Source organism: Helicoverpa armigera, chromosome 6 (assembly GCF_030705265.1).
Source record: "Helicoverpa armigera isolate CAAS_96S chromosome 6, ASM3070526v1, whole genome shotgun sequence".
In the NCBI taxonomy this organism is placed as follows: Eukaryota; Metazoa; Arthropoda; class Insecta; order Lepidoptera; family Noctuidae; genus Helicoverpa; species Helicoverpa armigera.
The window spans coordinates 5,124,327-5,141,824 of record NC_087125.1 but is presented as its reverse complement, the minus strand read 5'-3'; the positions used below and the strand labels follow the sequence as shown (position 1 = coordinate 5,141,824).

Sequence of the window (17,498 nt, the reverse complement as noted above, 5' to 3'; positions counted from 1 at the left end):
CTTTGTCAGACTTCTGAGATACATGTAACTCAATTCGCTCTACATCAATATTTTCAACTACATTCAGCCAATCTGAATATTTCTCTATAAACTTAGACCTACTACGATATTGATATTGCCCAATAATTTATTTAATTTATTTATTTAAAATACTTTTTGCACATTGTACAACGGCGGACTTAACGCCTGAGGCGTTCTCTGCCAGTCTACCTTTGGGTGGTGGTGAAATAGAAGTGGTAGGTGCAACACAATTTGAGCATCAGTGGAAGATAATAAAAATATATATTTATGCATATATAAACATAATATATATATATATATAACTATATAACTATATATATATACAACTGTATCCAGGAGTATGTAGGAGAAGATAGTAAGAAAAATGAACTACTGTAATGATTCCGCCAACTTGCCATGGATGTGATTTCGCAGTTTCATTTTAAAAGTGTGTCGACTATTTACCATCCTGACCTCCAGAGGTAGCTCATTCCAGAGAAGAATAGATTTCACAAAGAAGGAAGAGTGAATAATGTCTGAACGGTGAGCAGGGCAGTGAAGAAGACGATTATTAGAGGAGCGGAGATTTTTGCTGTGCTGAGAACACACATACTGAAAGTGAGAGGTTAAGTAGGAAGGTGAGGACGGGGTATAAAGTATAGAAAAAAGAGTAGTTAATGCCCTCATCACACGTCGTTGTCTTATCGGTAGCCATTTAAGTTGCGCTCGATACGCTGACACATGATCGTACTTGCGAAGATTAAAAACGAATCGAATGCAATTATTGAGAAGCCGGTCGAGTTTATTGAGCAGATCTGCATTCAGGTCATAGTAGCAAACATCACCATAGTCGATTATAGGAAAGATTAAGGTTTGCATAAGCATTGCTTTTACATGGAACGGGAGCAAGTTTTTGAAGCGATAAAGAAACCGCAGTGTACTAGTGATTTTTTGGCTGACAGCTGCAACTTGTGCTTGCCAATTGAGTGAAGAGTCAAGATGAAGGCCCAAATTCTTCACTGAGCAGCTGAACGGTATATTTATCCCGTCAAATACCAAAGTTGGTAACCCAAGTGCGTCTACTTTACCTAAATTTCTTGAGCTACCAATGATAATAGCTTGGCATTTAACAGGATTGACTGCCACTCCGAACCTGTCAGACCAACTTTTGACTACCTCCAAGTCTTTGTTCATTTTAACAAGCGCAGCTGCCAACTCATTCACTTTTGTGTGACGATACAACTGCAAGTCATCGGCATAGAGATGATATGAACACTGAAGCTCAGGAGTAAGGAAATTTATAAATATGGAGAATAACAGAGGTGAGAGTATGCCGCCTTGAGGAACGCCAGCATTCAAAGAACACCAGGCAGATGAATCCTCATCCACCCGAACCGATTGCTGGCGATCATGAAGATAAGAGGAAAACCAGTCTGACGCCTTAGAAGAGACCATAAGATGTGATAGAATAGATAAAAGGATGTCGTGACTGACGGTATTGAACGCATTTGAAAAATCCACGAGTACCAACACTGTGAGATTAGCGTCTTCCATAGCAAATCTAATATCGCCAGTCACTTTGAGGAGGGCAGAAGAAGTGCTGTGGCCCGGCCTAAATCCGGATTGGAAAGGGCTCAGTAGCTCATTGCCGTAGATAAAACGAGCAAATTGCTTATGAGCACAAGCCTCAAGCACTTTGGATAAGAAAGGTAGGATAGAAATTGGACGAAAGTGACTGGGGAGAGTAGGGCTGGAAATTTTGGGAAGAGGACGCACGTAAGCTTTCCGCCAGAGTGAAGGGAAAACTCCAGAGTAGAACGAAAAGTTTACAATATGAGTGATAACAGGAAGGATTGGGACTAGGATATGGACAATCATCTGACGGCTGATGTTATCACACCCCACCGCCTTAGATTTTATGGACAGGATAATCTTTTTGACCTCTTCCTCGTCGACTGGCATAAAATCAAAAGATTTGATATCGGGACGCGTTAGACCATTTATATAATTGAGAGTATCTTGCTTCATTAAATAGTCCAAACGAGAGGAAGAAGAAGTGCAGAAATAACTATTTAAAGCATCAAAACTAATTGTGTTAGGCAGGTCCAAATGTCGCGACTTGCCAATACCCAGAGTTCCAAGAAACTTCCAGATGTCAGCAGAAGACGAAGATGATATATTATTCAATATATGGCGGCGTTTAGCATTACGTATCATCATATTACACCGATTCCTCGCAGTCTTAAACAGAGCCCAGTTTTCATCACTACGGTCTTTTTTAAATTTACGGTACGCACGGTCCCGCCTGCGCATTGCTATACGTATGAGTTCAGTCATCCATGGTGCTGGCGGCCGTTTCACTCTGACTCTTTTGACTGGTGCATGGCGATCATATAAAATGTTCACCATGTTATTAAAAATCAAAATTTTATGATCCACATCATCGGAAGTCATTAATGGAGTCCAATCAATGTCTAGCGCATCCTTGAACAACCGCTCAGCATCCATCCTTGCAAAGCAACGCCTATGCAAAATCTTAGGCTTGGGCTTAGGTGGTTTAAGGATATAGGAGAGGAAAATGAGGTCGTGGTGAGAAAAACCAGGGGCGGTATATTGACCGTGACAGGAAATAAGGGAGAGGTTAGACGTCAGAATTAAGTCCAGCCAGGAATCATCACCAATCGTAGACCGGTGAGTAGCCTGAAGAGGTAAAATATGCAAGCTGGATGACTCCAAAACGTGCAAGAGTTTACGGGTACGAGGAGAGTTGGGAGCAAGGAGATTTGTATTAAAATCACCCATGATGATGTAATGAGCATACTCAGAACCTAACGATTCTAAAACCGATTCCAAATCAGTGAAGTAGTCGACAGAGGGGGGGCAATAAACAACACCAACGACGGCTTTCGCTCCTTTAACTGAAACCTCCAAAAAGAGAAATTCAGCACTAGGCATAGAACTAGAAGAAGTAGCCAAGATCTTATAAGGAAAGTCCGATCGAAGGTATATTGCCACGCCTCCCCCTCTTCTCCCAAGTCGATCATTCCGAATAAGAACGAAGCCAGGAAGAGGGTAAGATGTGGATAAGAGATTTGGTTTGAGCCAGGTCTCGGAAATCAGGACGGCATGCACATTGCTGTTGGAAAAAGTCTCGCATAGTTCACTATAGTGACTAGGAACACTTTGAGCGTTAATATGACACACATTTAACACTTTAACTGTTTGTTTGAATTGATTTCTCAATGTATCCCCAAGTGTATCAGTCAGAGAACAGAAACTAACATCACTATTACTCACATCCAAAGACTCATTAGCAGAATGAAAACAGTCGTCATCAGAAGACATAAATCCTAAATATATAGATAAAAAATAAATAAAAATATATAACTATAAAAATAAAAATAATTAGCAATTTTAAAAACAAAGACAACAACAGAATTTACCTCCACCCGCCAGCTAACACCAATAAATAATTAGAATCAGCAACATAAAACAAAAATAAAAACGTAGTTGACATCCATAAGAAATGAAAAACGATACAAAAATAAATAAAAGAAGAATGAAACTATTTCTGGACGAAACATTGACTGACATTTTAGTAATGTGACAGCTGACAATGACATTTCGACAAATAAAAGTAAAGTAACCAAGAATAGAAGTTAAGCTATCCAAACGTTAATTAATTCTTAATCTATTTGCGGGTAATTAACAAATTGAAATAGAAATAACAAAGTTATTATAAATTTAACAAAATTTGTTAAGGAAAAAAAGGATAAAACATTCCAAAGAGAAAAATAAATAAAATAAGAACATTAGATTACGAAAATAAAATATCAAAATAAACAATAAGTAAGTATAGTAATAATATGATTAATTTCTAATACTAAAATGTCAGTCACATACCAATAATAGCTATGTTTCCAGGTCCTCTCAAGAAGTTATGCAGCATTTGTTTTTGAAGGATACTTCTCCAGGAGAGGCTTTAGCTCATCCATCGACACAATCCTGTGGCGGCTGCCATCCGATGCCTTAATGACTATCATGCCATCCTGTGTCCAACAAGCACGCATACCGAAATGCAGCCGTGCCTTCGCGAAGATGGACTGCCTGGCTTTCGTCAGGAACTCCTTGACTGAGACTTTGGTGCCTCTCAACCTAGTCTTAGCCCTCCAAACAGTTGACTTGACATCCCAAGAAGCAAACCTCACAAGAATGGGCCGTGCATGATCCTTACTAGGACTGCCAAGTCGGTGGGCAACTTTTATGCTGGGTGCTGCTATGTCCTTTAGACCCAATTTGCTGCTGAGGACACCAAGGACCATGGAAAGGCAGTCCTCATTCTCTTCTTCAGGAAGCCCTTGAAAGATCAATGCCTTTCGACGGTGCCTCATCTCCAACCCATCAATGTGCAGCACACACTCGGCTATCTGCTTCCTGAGTAAACCCAACACGTTGAAGATAAGCTCCCTGAAGGCCCGGAACTCCTCAGCAATTTTAGCGACGGTTTCCTTGGCAGGTCCTGCAGCCTGAATTTGAGCTCCGAGTTGGTCCATCTTCTGACTGAAACTCTCCTCAAGACTTCTCTGTATCGACAGTATTTCTGATAACTGTGACATCTTCCTTATATTGTTTATAGTGACTTTGTAAATATGTTAATATTATTCTATGTGCAAGTGTTGATGGTGATGTGGCAGGTGGTGTTAAGTACTTCAATCAGGTTACATTTAAGGCTCCTAATGTAAGTACCCAATAATTAGGTTGTATAATAAAACTTTTACTAAAAATAATTTAAAAAACTGAATTAAATATATTTTTAAAAGGCTCAGAGAATCTGAGATACGTGTCAACTTTTTCTACACCTACCCCAAAAAAAAAAAAATGAGAAATTCGTTTACATACATTCATAATTTTATTACTTAAAGTCTCTAGTTTGATATTTTCGATGTCATCCGAAAGGCACGATGTTTCTGTAAAAGTATTCAGGACATGTTGCATTTTTCATTTGGACTACCCTCTTTAGAGTGCCAAATGTCAAAAATAGTCGTCCTCGAAACAGAACATTTGAAAACTTTACCTAAAACAACATGAAAGCTGAACTTAAAATATAAAGTTTTTTTCTTTACTATGGACATGCATACTTTGACACTCCTTTAACCCAAGAAGGGGCAGAAAGATGCAGATGAAACTTATACGGTTTTATAAGAACATCCTCTTTATTCGAAAAACATTTGCCTCAAGTGCAGCACTGAGCAGCAAAAAGTTATAGGTCCAAATGAAATCAAAGTATACCAAACAAATCTACAAAAACGCTACCTTCAATAAAAAAATAAAATAAAATATTAAACGCATTAAAAAAAATAAAAAAGTAGTTGAAAATAGAAGTACATACCTTGGTCTTGGACCTCCATACTGTCACCATACGTAAACACTTGATTTGGAATAGTGACACTCAAAAACAAAGTGTTAAGTTTTGATGACTCACACGTTGCGATAATTAGACTCGAGATGCGCTAACTTCCGATGCATAAAAGTGAATAATAAGTTGACCTTATGACACTGGTATTTAGAGTTTTCGGAAGCTTCTTAACTTGTTAATCACTTAGTAAGTAAATCTAATGGGGATAAGCCGATGACATTTTTCGATTTATGGCCTTAGAGTGAATCACTGTGCAGTGTAAAGATTTGCCAAGTACCTATTGAGAAAACTTAATAAAACTGTTCGTGTAAAGTTTAGGCCAAACAAAATGTGAGAATTAACTCATGAACTACTTACTTTGTAATCTTAACAATACTATATAATACGTAAGAAGCATAATTTATTCGGATCAACGTCTTCATACCCGGAAATTACGCGAGTAAAGTTTAACGCATTATCTCCATGTTTAGAAGTGCGATGTTGACGGAGGTTCTACTTGTAAAATGTCGCACATAACATTTCCATTACCTAGCTTACGCAACAGTACAGGTTATTTTCATCAAAGTATTTCCTATAACACCATAGTTCGTAACGTTTTTATGGCTATTTATCAAAGAACAGTCTGCATCCTGCTTTGTTTGACATCCTCGATAATTAGCTGACGACTATAGAAGTATAGAGTCTCCTTAGTTCCTATGTCATTGTAGGCACAACACAGAACTGCTGTTTTATTCAACTTGTTATCTTCAAAAACATAGCTATCTGAATTCATCTGCGCCCTATGTGCGCGTTAGGGGTCTGGTCTGACGTCATTTGCGGAGGCGGAGGTCGCCGCTTGTCCCCCCCCTCACCCCGCACGCCACCCCTAACTACCCTCGCGTCTCTTGAACGTAGTGCTGTTATCGGGGTTCTGTTAATGAATTCGTATTAATTGCTTGTCCCATAACTAGTTATTGAAAGACCTTTGACATTTAGTAAGTACTCGATATGGAACGACTACTTGACTACCTTTCTAGGATTTCAATTCCTGTTAGTTGTGTTCCTGAAAGTTTAATACCTACCAAATACCTACCTAGACGACCTGATCACATTTAAATGAAACTATTCATAGTTTTCAAGAATTGAAAATGTTTTAAAATATTGGAGGTTCATTTACAATTTTATCGCTTAACCTTAACTTAATGTCAAGGAGATATTTAAAACTTGATTCAGGATGCAAGTTCATCGGACGCACGCAATCATTTCCACTGCACACAACAGGAATAAGCTTGACATTTCAATAAACTTTATGAATTGTATCAGTAAAGTACAGTGACGTTGCAAACAAGTTTTCATTAATTACGGTGTCCACAAATGTAGGGACGATGTATATGGGCTTACTACAATGGCCGTCAGCATCACAATAAACAATCTCTTGGAATGTTTCGGGCCATTAGGAATTTGCGTAGCCCGTCTCTACGAGCAATAACCCTCGCTTTATTATTTCAACAATGTTTACGAGCTTCAATGAGGTTCCTTCAACTATTTAGTGCAATGTACCTAATTAAACCATTTCCAAAGTCATCCTATAAATTAGCGATAGCTTATTATGACCAACAAGTAAGTTGGAACAACTTCATGAGCCGCAGGCGGCAACATATTATCTTTGTGTTAAGTATCTAATATCTCTCCAAAAGTTCTAATATCTCTTAATGATTTTAATATTTTATTGTTTAGTCAAACTTACTGAAACTACTTCAGTAACAAGTAACGTTAGGATGTATTTGTAGCAAAGCAATATAAATACTTATTAGGGTTCCGGAGGGAAACAAGAACTTCTGCTATAAGTTCAATAGACAAAACACAAGGGGAAACTAAGATAGAAGAAACATTCGTACAACCTAAAGTCTCACGCTTGAGAAAACTTCCCAACCAACGTTTTTATTGAAACTTGGTAGGGCTGCTCATACTTGCCTTGTGGTTACTAGTGATAGGCGGGTACCTATCTATTAGGGTAAAAATATTCCCAGTACTTGGATCTAACGTCCTGACATTGGATATGTTGGTAAATACACACAACGTTTAAGCACACTCAGCTGCATCCGCTTAGACTGGAAACCCCTCAAGGAAACTCTGGAAACAAACTTCAACATAGATGGGAAAAGGCTAGGCAAATGATGATTGGTTATATTGTTGGAAACGGCTACCCGTTTGGGTTCATGTTGATTTACATAAGTAGTACGAGTAGGTACGTCATAATAATACATTCTAAACATTTATCCGAAACTGCTTTGATAACTAGTTTTCTCGGCTCAATCGCTACCGCATTCATTGCATGTTTTGCAGTTACGTCATAAATACTGCCGTCTTAATTTTTAAATGATATCTTGTATGTATGTATGTAGATACCTAGGTATAAAACAAAATACCAGTTATGCATATAAAATAAACGAAAGCTCTAAAAACTTTCATCGCAAGTGAGATTTATAACGGACTTGCATCACTCGTTTAACATTGCACTAAAAGTATGTAATTCTACTTTAGTTTTCTCAAGATATATGATACAGCAGCATACTCTAGTCCTTTATCTGATGAATAAACCAGTCAAGCAAGCCACTCCTGGAGTGTTGGACTGTAAGTGCCCCTTCCAGTTTTCTATTCCCATCGAAGTCGAAGGAATTCAAGGATATAATGCTATTCTTATTAATAAAACAAGGTCTGAAGCATTCAGCTGACTCTTTCCAGGCATGGTTTTATAATCTAATATTGTGTGGATATATTTACTCGTATGTACTTGGTGTATGTCATAAGTACCATTATTAAATTAGCTGAGTGCACAATGTCACTAGATGAGCTTATATTCAAGACAAAGATAAAATAAAATAGTTATGCCGTGCTATAGCTTACTTAGTACAATAATGCGGTTTCTTCAATATGGGTGCTGAATAACGATATCAGGAAAGTTGATACGAGTACTTTAGTTACAATAAAATGCGTATTAATTGTCCTACTGATAGACAAAGGCACTCACATACTGATTAATGTTTTTGGGGTTTTTTTTTAATTTTGCCTTAGCAAAATACTGTAGCTGTTTGTAAAAAGCTGGACGGCCTCTCGGTATTTCCCATTACGTTAGGTGTATCAGTGGAGTCCAAAATAAACAAAGAAATTCCAGATTGTTGAAGGATTCTCACAGGTAACAGATTCAGACCTACTCTTACATCGCACGACGCCTTCAGCGCACGACGTTTACGCGCCAACACCTTATAGATCTATTTATCAGATTTTATTTTAGGATTTCCATTATTAGAGCTCTCTTGTACTGTGGGTGGTAGCAAATGAAAGTGATGATAAGATCTAATTATGGTGCGAGTTCAAAGACTACACACAATCTAATTTTGACATAGTAGAGTGGTTTCCATTATACTAACGCAGTATTATTCCTGTGCTATAATGATGGATGAAGCTTCTTTCAATTTGTTGAAAGGGTTTATTGTGATGATGTGATGCTATGAATAACTTGCCGTATAACGATTTTTTCTACTCAAAGGTTTTATGAAGGATGAAAATACAAAATAGTAAGCATTCTAAAATCTGTCATGTATTTTGAGTGCGCCGAGTGAAGATATTGATCGGGTGAATTTATTTGCCGCCTCCTCAATGAGCCTTAGTCCTGCGGGACATAATCATATCGGGCAACTTGCCAATAACTTCGTAGGCTCTGGTTATTGGACGTCCTTTCCCCAGTGCCAAGGTCAGCCCGAGGACACGATAGTCTAGAAACATGCTACAGAATACACATTACGAATTCCAGATACATACTTTTCATGACCAATTTATTTCTGAATTAGTTAGCAACATAAATATTTCATCTACTTATTTTACGTCTGAGAGATCGGCCAAAGACTAGGTATTATATTATACCTTAATATAAAATCAACAGTAAAACGCGACCTACAATCCGAAACAGTACGGCAAATGATAAATTGAACATTTTCAGGTCGATATAGACGAATGGCTTTTCCGATTTATTGAAAGTTCAAAATGAAAACAAATAAATTGCGATGCATTCTATTTATGTATAGAGGAGAAGACTTAAGCAATTAGTTACGTTAATTTAAATGAGATTAACTTGTTACTGCTGTTGAGTGAAGATTAATGTGGCATTGAATTGGGAGACACTATGAATCAGCCATAGCTATGACCCTTCGTAAAAAGATCTATAAAAGCTTGACGAGTAAAATGCAAAGGACAACCTCTAAGTCAACGTAGTTAATTTTAATTTTATGGGTTACCTACACCGGGGAAAATTATTTCACATTGATGCTAGGGACGCGATATCTGCAGTTGCGGTTTTCCCTCGTGATTATTGTTAAATTAATGTAGATTACGAGGAATTTTGTGGTGTGCTCATTCCAATTTACCGTGAATTTATAATTCATTTCATGATGTCATTTTCTGCAATTTTACACGAGTAACAGAACTCCGTGGTTGGGTCATAGGTATTAGGTAATTGGGAAAAGCTTCACATCTAATAGGTAGAGGGAAGATGTAGAAATGTAACATGAGTAGAAATATCAATAGGTGTGCCATAAGTTCATTTGATCATTTTACCGTTTCCTGAGCTTACATGATATGAAAGCGTTTAAGCAAATACCTATCAATTAGGTAAATATCTAGGTTACCTAAATACTTACCTAGGTACCTTTTATTCCTCCATCCATTTACTTATCTACCTATCGTTTTCCCTGCACATAAATTATTTGTACTAACCAATAATTTCCACACACAAGATTCTCAACTCTTTTTCCTTTTACAGTGAAACAAAGCGATGACGAGCTTTTGAGGAATTAAAGGTGTGGTGACTGCATCAGCGAACTTTGGCAACTACAGAAGTGTTGCACCGGCACAGCTGGCGGTGCGGTCATTGTCGCTGCGCAGCGTCGGCCGGCGGTCGTGCGGGGCATGCGCGGACGCACTGTGACACACATGCGCGCGCTCCACTACGCATCCGCCGAGGTGCGATAACCGACCTCCTCCAACGTGCCAAGTTTCGATTTCATCGGCGCTCTCGGCGTAGTCGCACGTGCAGTGCTGCAGACGCCGCACATCACGGACCCTCGTCGTGCGAGACTCCTCGAGTGATGTTACATCAAATAATTGAACCATTACCGCCTGCATAGATTGACTCTACATTCGAATAAAACATTTTGACGTTTTCGTGACATGCCGCGTAGACGTGCGACAGGCGCACTGATATAAAATAAACATCGTGTGAAAGTTGAATAATCGTTTTGAAGAGTTAAGTGCAGGTATAGGAAGTGCAGTTTAATATATTAGTGCAATATGACGTCCCGGTCAAAGGAGAAGGTGGCGGCCGCATTCCGCAAGCTGTTCCGCTCTCCGGAGAAGCTGGACAATGATGGCGCAGGACCGAGCGGCTCACCAGCGCGGCGGGGTCTGCTTCGACGACACAGGTACCTACTACATGCACATAGGTTTACATACGGTTTTTGTTAGATAATATTAACTTTTAAATACAAAGCAATCGAAATCTGTAGAACTTTCGAAAGTGAAGAATATATAAACAACATACAATGTGCAAATGAGTCAGCGACACCAATGGCAACGGACGTTGCGGGCTGTTGTAACATCAGTCTGCAGTAGATGTTTGATAACACAGAGTGAGTGACGGCCGGTCACGTAGTCATTCACGCAGCGCTCCCCAGCGCCGGCGACACAAGGCTATCACGTCTATCACATCGAGCATGCATTACCACATCATAATTAGAAGAACAACAGTTACATGCTTGTTATGCGTTCAGGAAAACAATATCTTCTCTATTTGCATAATCATACGCTCAAACAAACCTAATTGCCTATTTGTAAACAACGTTTGATTACATGCGTGATTTTGGCGCTAGACTAATATAATGTGGTTAGATACACGTAGTGTACCTACGTAAATACAGACATCCATCGATTTCGCTTATAGGTACAAACTAATAATGCCATAATTATTTGTAGTATTAATTAAGTTTAATAATGAATCAGCGATGGTTTCTACAAAAACATAAGCATTGAATTCAGTCCAGAACTACACCTACACGTTGAATTCAGTTAAGTTCAAATTATTAATCTTTAGAATTATTCAAAAAACCTCGGCGGTGTAGAGGTACTGAAATTTCAAAGAAGTTTGTTTGATTTATTACGTCAAGATATTTAGGATCATGATTAGTTTTTGGAGTTAAGGTGTAGGTACTACTTCCAACTACGTACACAGACATATACCTACCTACTAATATTCGGTATTACCTACGTTACGATACTATCAATAATGAGCCTATCTGATAAAGAAGATTCATTATCTCTTCAATGGAATGTACTATGTGATGCAAACAACAAAACATAACTAGGTAGGTACTTAGTCGTAATTCTGTAACTAGAATCTATCAAAGTTTACACCACGATTGTATTGAAGCAACAAAAGAGTTGAATGAATGGCGCAAGACGGATATTGGAATGTTAAGAGGGATGTGGTGTTACGAGGAAATGTAGAACAAGAAATTAATGGAAGTGGGAGCCACAGCGCTGAGTGGTGTGTGAGTGGAGTGGATCACAGTATTTAGAGAACATTTTTCTGATTAAGCAAATGTGAAAAACAAAGTTACAGTCAAGAAAGAAAGAACGACAAAATCAGTAATAGAAAGTATAAATGATAATGATGTGGATATGGAAAAAGTGAATTTTGATAAATGAGGCGATTCTAAGGCACATGTGGCATAAAACACAAATTGCGATACCGTCAAAACAACGAAAATCTTAAAATGACGAAAGAAAAACTGAAAGTTTACTAAACCTCATTTAATACGCTAAAAACTTTTACGATGATAAATCGAATTAGGTTCAGAAAGCTTTAAACAAAAATAGTACCCATGTTTAGATAAGATCCGCTGACCTACTTACGTACTTTACTGTAGATAATTTAGTAAATACTGGCACAAGTAAGTATGTTATAAATCATTTAGAGAGATATGAATACAAACTAAGTCCAGAAGAATCGGTTATAAGGTTCCTATAAATTATACGGTATTTTAAGATCAAGGCATAAATTGAAACACGCAAGCGTTAGTTACACATTCAGTTAAGGTCATTACTAACTAGGTATGTATCTATGTACACGCTTGACTGACGACCAAATGTTAAAACAAATATAATACAAATCAATGCCGCATAAACTTGGCAAGCTGCACTTGTTCGATAAATGTTTGAAAGGTATGAAGGTCTGTATATAGAGGCGAAGGTCAATTATAATACCCATCATAATATTTGTTAGATTTCTACCTTCGACTTCAAAGATATGTTAAACGAGGCCATTGTTAGTAACGCACCAAACATTCAAACGACGGAAAACGATCTTTAACACATTTCTGACAAGCGCTGAAATAGAAGAACCAGCGAGCCTATTTCAATTTCAGTTTCATTCAAGTAACAATAGATGATTATACGGGCACCTCTTGGAAGTGCGAATCCGATTCTACGTCATATCTCGTCTCCAATGGCCGACCAACAAAGGCATTGTTTACATACAGAAGCTCACGGACACCGCAAGTATATTGTACCCGTTATCGACGCTATACAACTACAATGACTGACGTATCAATGCGGAATATCGCAACAAAGAAGTCCCAAGCAAAAGGCCACACGCAACGGCAACGCTCCGACTGTTTATCCAACCATTGTTAATTATGACACACAAAAATAAACAGTGATGGAAGAATAAACAAAACACGAACGATCCATTAGGTGCGTGTCATCTGATTAGATAGAAGCCGATATTAATAGGTCAACGTAATCAGACGATGACTTAACAAGCGCCTCTGACCATTTAGTTTAAATCATTAATCAAGAGGCATTTTATGTTTAGCTGTAAGTAATCAATACTGCAGCACACCTACTAGTAAACACAAACCACTTTCTTCACATCATGAACCTGGTATAAGATATCACAAGTTACAAAAAAATTACAATCTCTAGACAAAAGATCTAACAACAGCTTATATTGTAAGTTTATTACCCGTTTCTCTAATCAATTCTGCCGATGACGTCCAATGCCTATAAATGTGCGAAAATACGTCTTCAAAGCATTCACTTCATACTTTACAACCATTAATTAGTCTTCGCTAATTATGTTCGATTATGAATGGTGAATTAAATAACATTTAAATGACTGCGGAAATGAGCAATAACGTGTATATGATGACGTTCAAGCTGACTCACAATCACAGCAAATCTGGAAATTATGGTATGGCGGAAAAGTCTTATAAAATGGGTTATCCAGTTTACAACAAATTTAACAAAAAAGAGGTCATTGACAAAAAAAAATATTATGTATTCTATCGAGCCTTTATATAATTTCATGCACACGCTTGCACTCATTTAGGTACAACTAAGTAAAGTTCTGAAAATTACACTCTAGAGCTGAGTATTTAAGCAGGCGTGAGGTATCTAAGCTTAACAGTAACATTTAAAGAGTTACTTATATAAAAAACTACCAATTTCCCTCTCCTTTAGCCATCTTTGTCATTTAATAAAACCTTTGTTATGCCTGCAGAATATCCTTAGAACGATGTCATGCACTTTGGATTACAAAATTACAAGTCTTGCAAAGCCACCTACACGCTGAGGAATTTATATTCTTGTAAGAATACATTAAGTTCTAGAGGTATTTCTACATTTCTACCTTCTGATGATTCTCGAGTTTTCCAAGCGGATACCTAATTCTTTTCACATTGTGTAACACGAGTTCCTACAAAGTATTGCTTTAGGTCACCAGAGCCGCATATTGCATTACCTATTATGAATTTGTAATGAGCCCACCTAGTAATGTGTTGATGTTGAAGTTATACATGACACTTGAGGCTTACTATAACCTATACCTCTTTGTTCTAGGTTTAAATTACCAAGCAAGTTCCCACATACCTGGGTATGTTGTAAATTCTGGACTTTACGCAACTATCCAAAACTCGTGTCCCTAAATGATCTCACTTGTAATAATCTGAATCATTGAATTGATACGTAATTTTCGTATCTGCCAATATATTAAACTTGGGTTGGACCTATGACTGACCCTTGGTGAAGACATTTTGTGACTAATCTGGTCGGACGAAATTGCCTCACAAAAGTATTAAAATATTGCAATTGCGCATAAAGTAACTGATACAATTTGCAAAACATTATTATTCTTATGAATATTCATGTGAAAGCTACGTCATATTTATCAATAAAAGTATTGCGACTCGGTCAAACGCTTTTTTAACACCATAAAAAAGACCTTTGGTCTTGTGTAAGTTAAAGTAATAAAAAAGTAGACAGACTAAGCTATGAATAGATATCTATATGAGTGTAGGTAAAGCCATAATCTTAAAACCAGACAAACGGGAGCTAGTCGCTAGTAGAGGTGCCATACGCAGCAACTTCACTTTCTTATCTATAAATACGTCCAACTTTATAAAAAATTTCGTTGAACCATTTATATGTTATGACGTCTGGTTCTATCGATTTGTATAAATTATTAATGAAAGTTTGTTGTGCAAGGTCAACGCAGCTATCTCTAACCTTAGTTCAATAGCAGCTATTGTAGGTAGTTTGAAATGAACTTTCGTGCACTGGGTTTATCACTCGTTCATGTTTGTACACCAAAAAGATTTTCATAGTAAATTTTTTACCCACCAACGTTTTAGGAATTCATGATTGAGTCCGTAACAAACAATGGGTAGAGTTTACTCTTAAAGATAATAATGTGACTACAACTAATATAACATATTTAACTATAGATACCAAGATACTTTCCTAATGGACTTAATTTAAAAAGCGCACGCTTAGGTAGTGCATTAATTAAATGAACATAAATTGTTATAATAACACACTTTAATGTCGTTGCAAATAATTACGCACAAAACAAACTATTTTTAGAACCGGAGTACCACAGCTTATCGTTTGTCTGGAAGTTGTTTACGTAATCTGTGCAGTAATTTGCATAAATCTCCTGGAAGTCATTGACCTGTCCGAGGAACTTTACCGGCTACTCCATTGGAGTCAATCCAAAACCAAAGGGTGGTATTTTAATCATTATTATTGGAACACAATGTAATAACACATACACTCGACAGTCGAGTGTACTTAAACCACGGTGATTAATCAAAATCAGTAATGGTATGCGGTCGCCCCAGTTTCGTTTATAACCATTCACTGTTTTGTTGCTTTTGAAATTAAATTACTTCCACAAAAAATATAATTAGCTAAACTAAGACTGTCATGACGAAGTAGGTAACCTTTTTGGCAAGTATTAAATAGGTTGTAAAGTGAAATTAATAGCATCCGGCTAATGATTAATGATGACTGTCTAAGAAAAACTCATTAGTATAAAATACAAGTAGGTAGAGCAAAATAATGAAATGCCAGAAGAGAGCAAACAGTCAATTGAATGCTTTAAAAATAAGATTTTATCTTAAGTACATTATATATTTTTACTTTATTTAAAACAGTAATGATCAAATAATGTTTATTTACAAGACGTGGTCTTGTGGTGTTCGGCGTACCTGACTCATTGACAGCGTCCGTTGTGAGAACTGCGGACAGACGGCATTCCGTACACGATCGTATTCGCAGCGAGAATACCTTACTGGTTCGCATACTAACTAACTAGGGCATTCAATGAATTCAATTTGCATGATTCCCGTAGCTCTTTGTTGTTTTCCAAGAAACATAAAGGTCTTACGCTATGATTTGTTTGTGCGTGGTTATGATTGCTAAATCATTTTGATTTTAACGTGTGTGTACACCTGTTCAATGGAATATAACTAGCTAAGTAGCTAGGTACTTACAGGCTAAAACGTCTCTATTTTTTAGTTATAAACAGTGGAAGCATCTAGTTGTAACAAGTTGTAACGACCAAATATCTACTAATGTCACGGATAGCCCTTACAAATCAGTCAGTTGGCTACTGCACGCTTTGTTATTTAGTATAGAAGTCATTGATGCAGTTTCTTGGCAATTTTATACGACATTTATCACACTATATGGCGGTCATTACCCAAGGCTGTGAATTTATTGCCAAATACCGGGTGTTTATAATTAGAAGATAACATACTTCACAGAGGTTTAACTGTGGACGTACCTACCTGTATGCACATCATAGCAATGGTCACCAAGATTATATTTTATTTATAACTAAACTTCCTGCGATTGTGCCAAATTTTGTCACTTGTGAAATTGAACCTAAGTGTAAACTCTGCTTCATTAACCAAACATAACACAATGACATGACACGCATGTTCAACACTGGCACTATGCATGCACTTGCTATGTCTACTATACTTATCTACCAGCTGCGAAATTGCTGCATTTCAACATTGCATTTTTGTAGAATATCCAATGTAGCTTATGTATATAGGAAGTATCTTAGTTTTGTAACAATGTTAAGTTCCAAGATTCAAGTCTGACAGAGCCTATTGATTTACCAGTGAGTTAACTCGCAGACTCCCGCCTAAGTCCATATCTATAACTAACCTACATACTTAACATAATCATGTAAAGAATACATATGAATGTACACATGTAGGTCAATGATATAAATAAACTGAAGAGTATTCGATGCAGGATACTCGTGACCACAATCACGACTTGTTTACTGAAGAACACCTTCGCATCTCTGAACTAGTTGCCCAACGAGTTCATTGATCGTCTACTGGTCCCCCTACTGATCTACTTGAAAACACTGGATACTAATTAACTATTAAATTAAGAGCTGTTTTTCTAATAGGTGCCAAAAATATTATTATTTCATATAGATCATTGCCTCAACCGCCTGACCTAGTTTTTTTTTATTTGGCCTTTCCAGAGATGGCGTAAGTCCAGCAGAAGCGGCAGCGGCGAGTTTGCCAGCCAGTCCATCGGCCACAACTCTTGTCAAGAAGAAGGCAGGAGGAGCCAATGAGGTGCGCGAGCGGGCAGCGGCTGTGCGCACGCGCAGGCTCATGAAAGAATTAAAAGAAATCCAGCGGATACAGAACAGCCGGCCTGATCCTGTATTTACGGTGAG

At 37.5% G+C, this 17,498-nt stretch overlaps 2 protein-coding genes and 1 long non-coding RNA gene across 3 annotated transcripts in view; all 3 read left to right on the top strand.

The window, feature by feature from the left end:
- LOC110376967 (nucleolar complex protein 2 homolog) overlaps positions 1-17,498 on the top strand; it is a 182,754-nt gene that overhangs the window by 124,375 nt on the left and 40,881 nt on the right. The window lies entirely within an intron of this gene.
- LOC110376940 (ubiquitin-conjugating enzyme E2Q-like protein CG4502) overlaps positions 1-17,498 on the top strand; it is a 28,597-nt gene that overhangs the window by 7,820 nt on the left and 3,279 nt on the right. The window contains exons 2-3 of the mRNA XM_021335594.3: positions 10,215-10,872; positions 17,298-17,493. Coding sequence (XP_021191269.2) covers positions 10,742-10,872; positions 17,298-17,493 — 327 coding nt within the window. The 5' untranslated portion in view covers positions 10,215-10,741. The remainder of the gene's footprint in view (positions 1-10,214; positions 10,873-17,297; positions 17,494-17,498) is intronic.
- LOC135117005 (uncharacterized) lies at positions 132-4,835 on the top strand. Its single transcript, XR_010276573.1, has 2 exons — positions 132-3,849; positions 3,925-4,835. It is a non-coding gene; the product is annotated as an uncharacterized LOC135117005 (long non-coding RNA).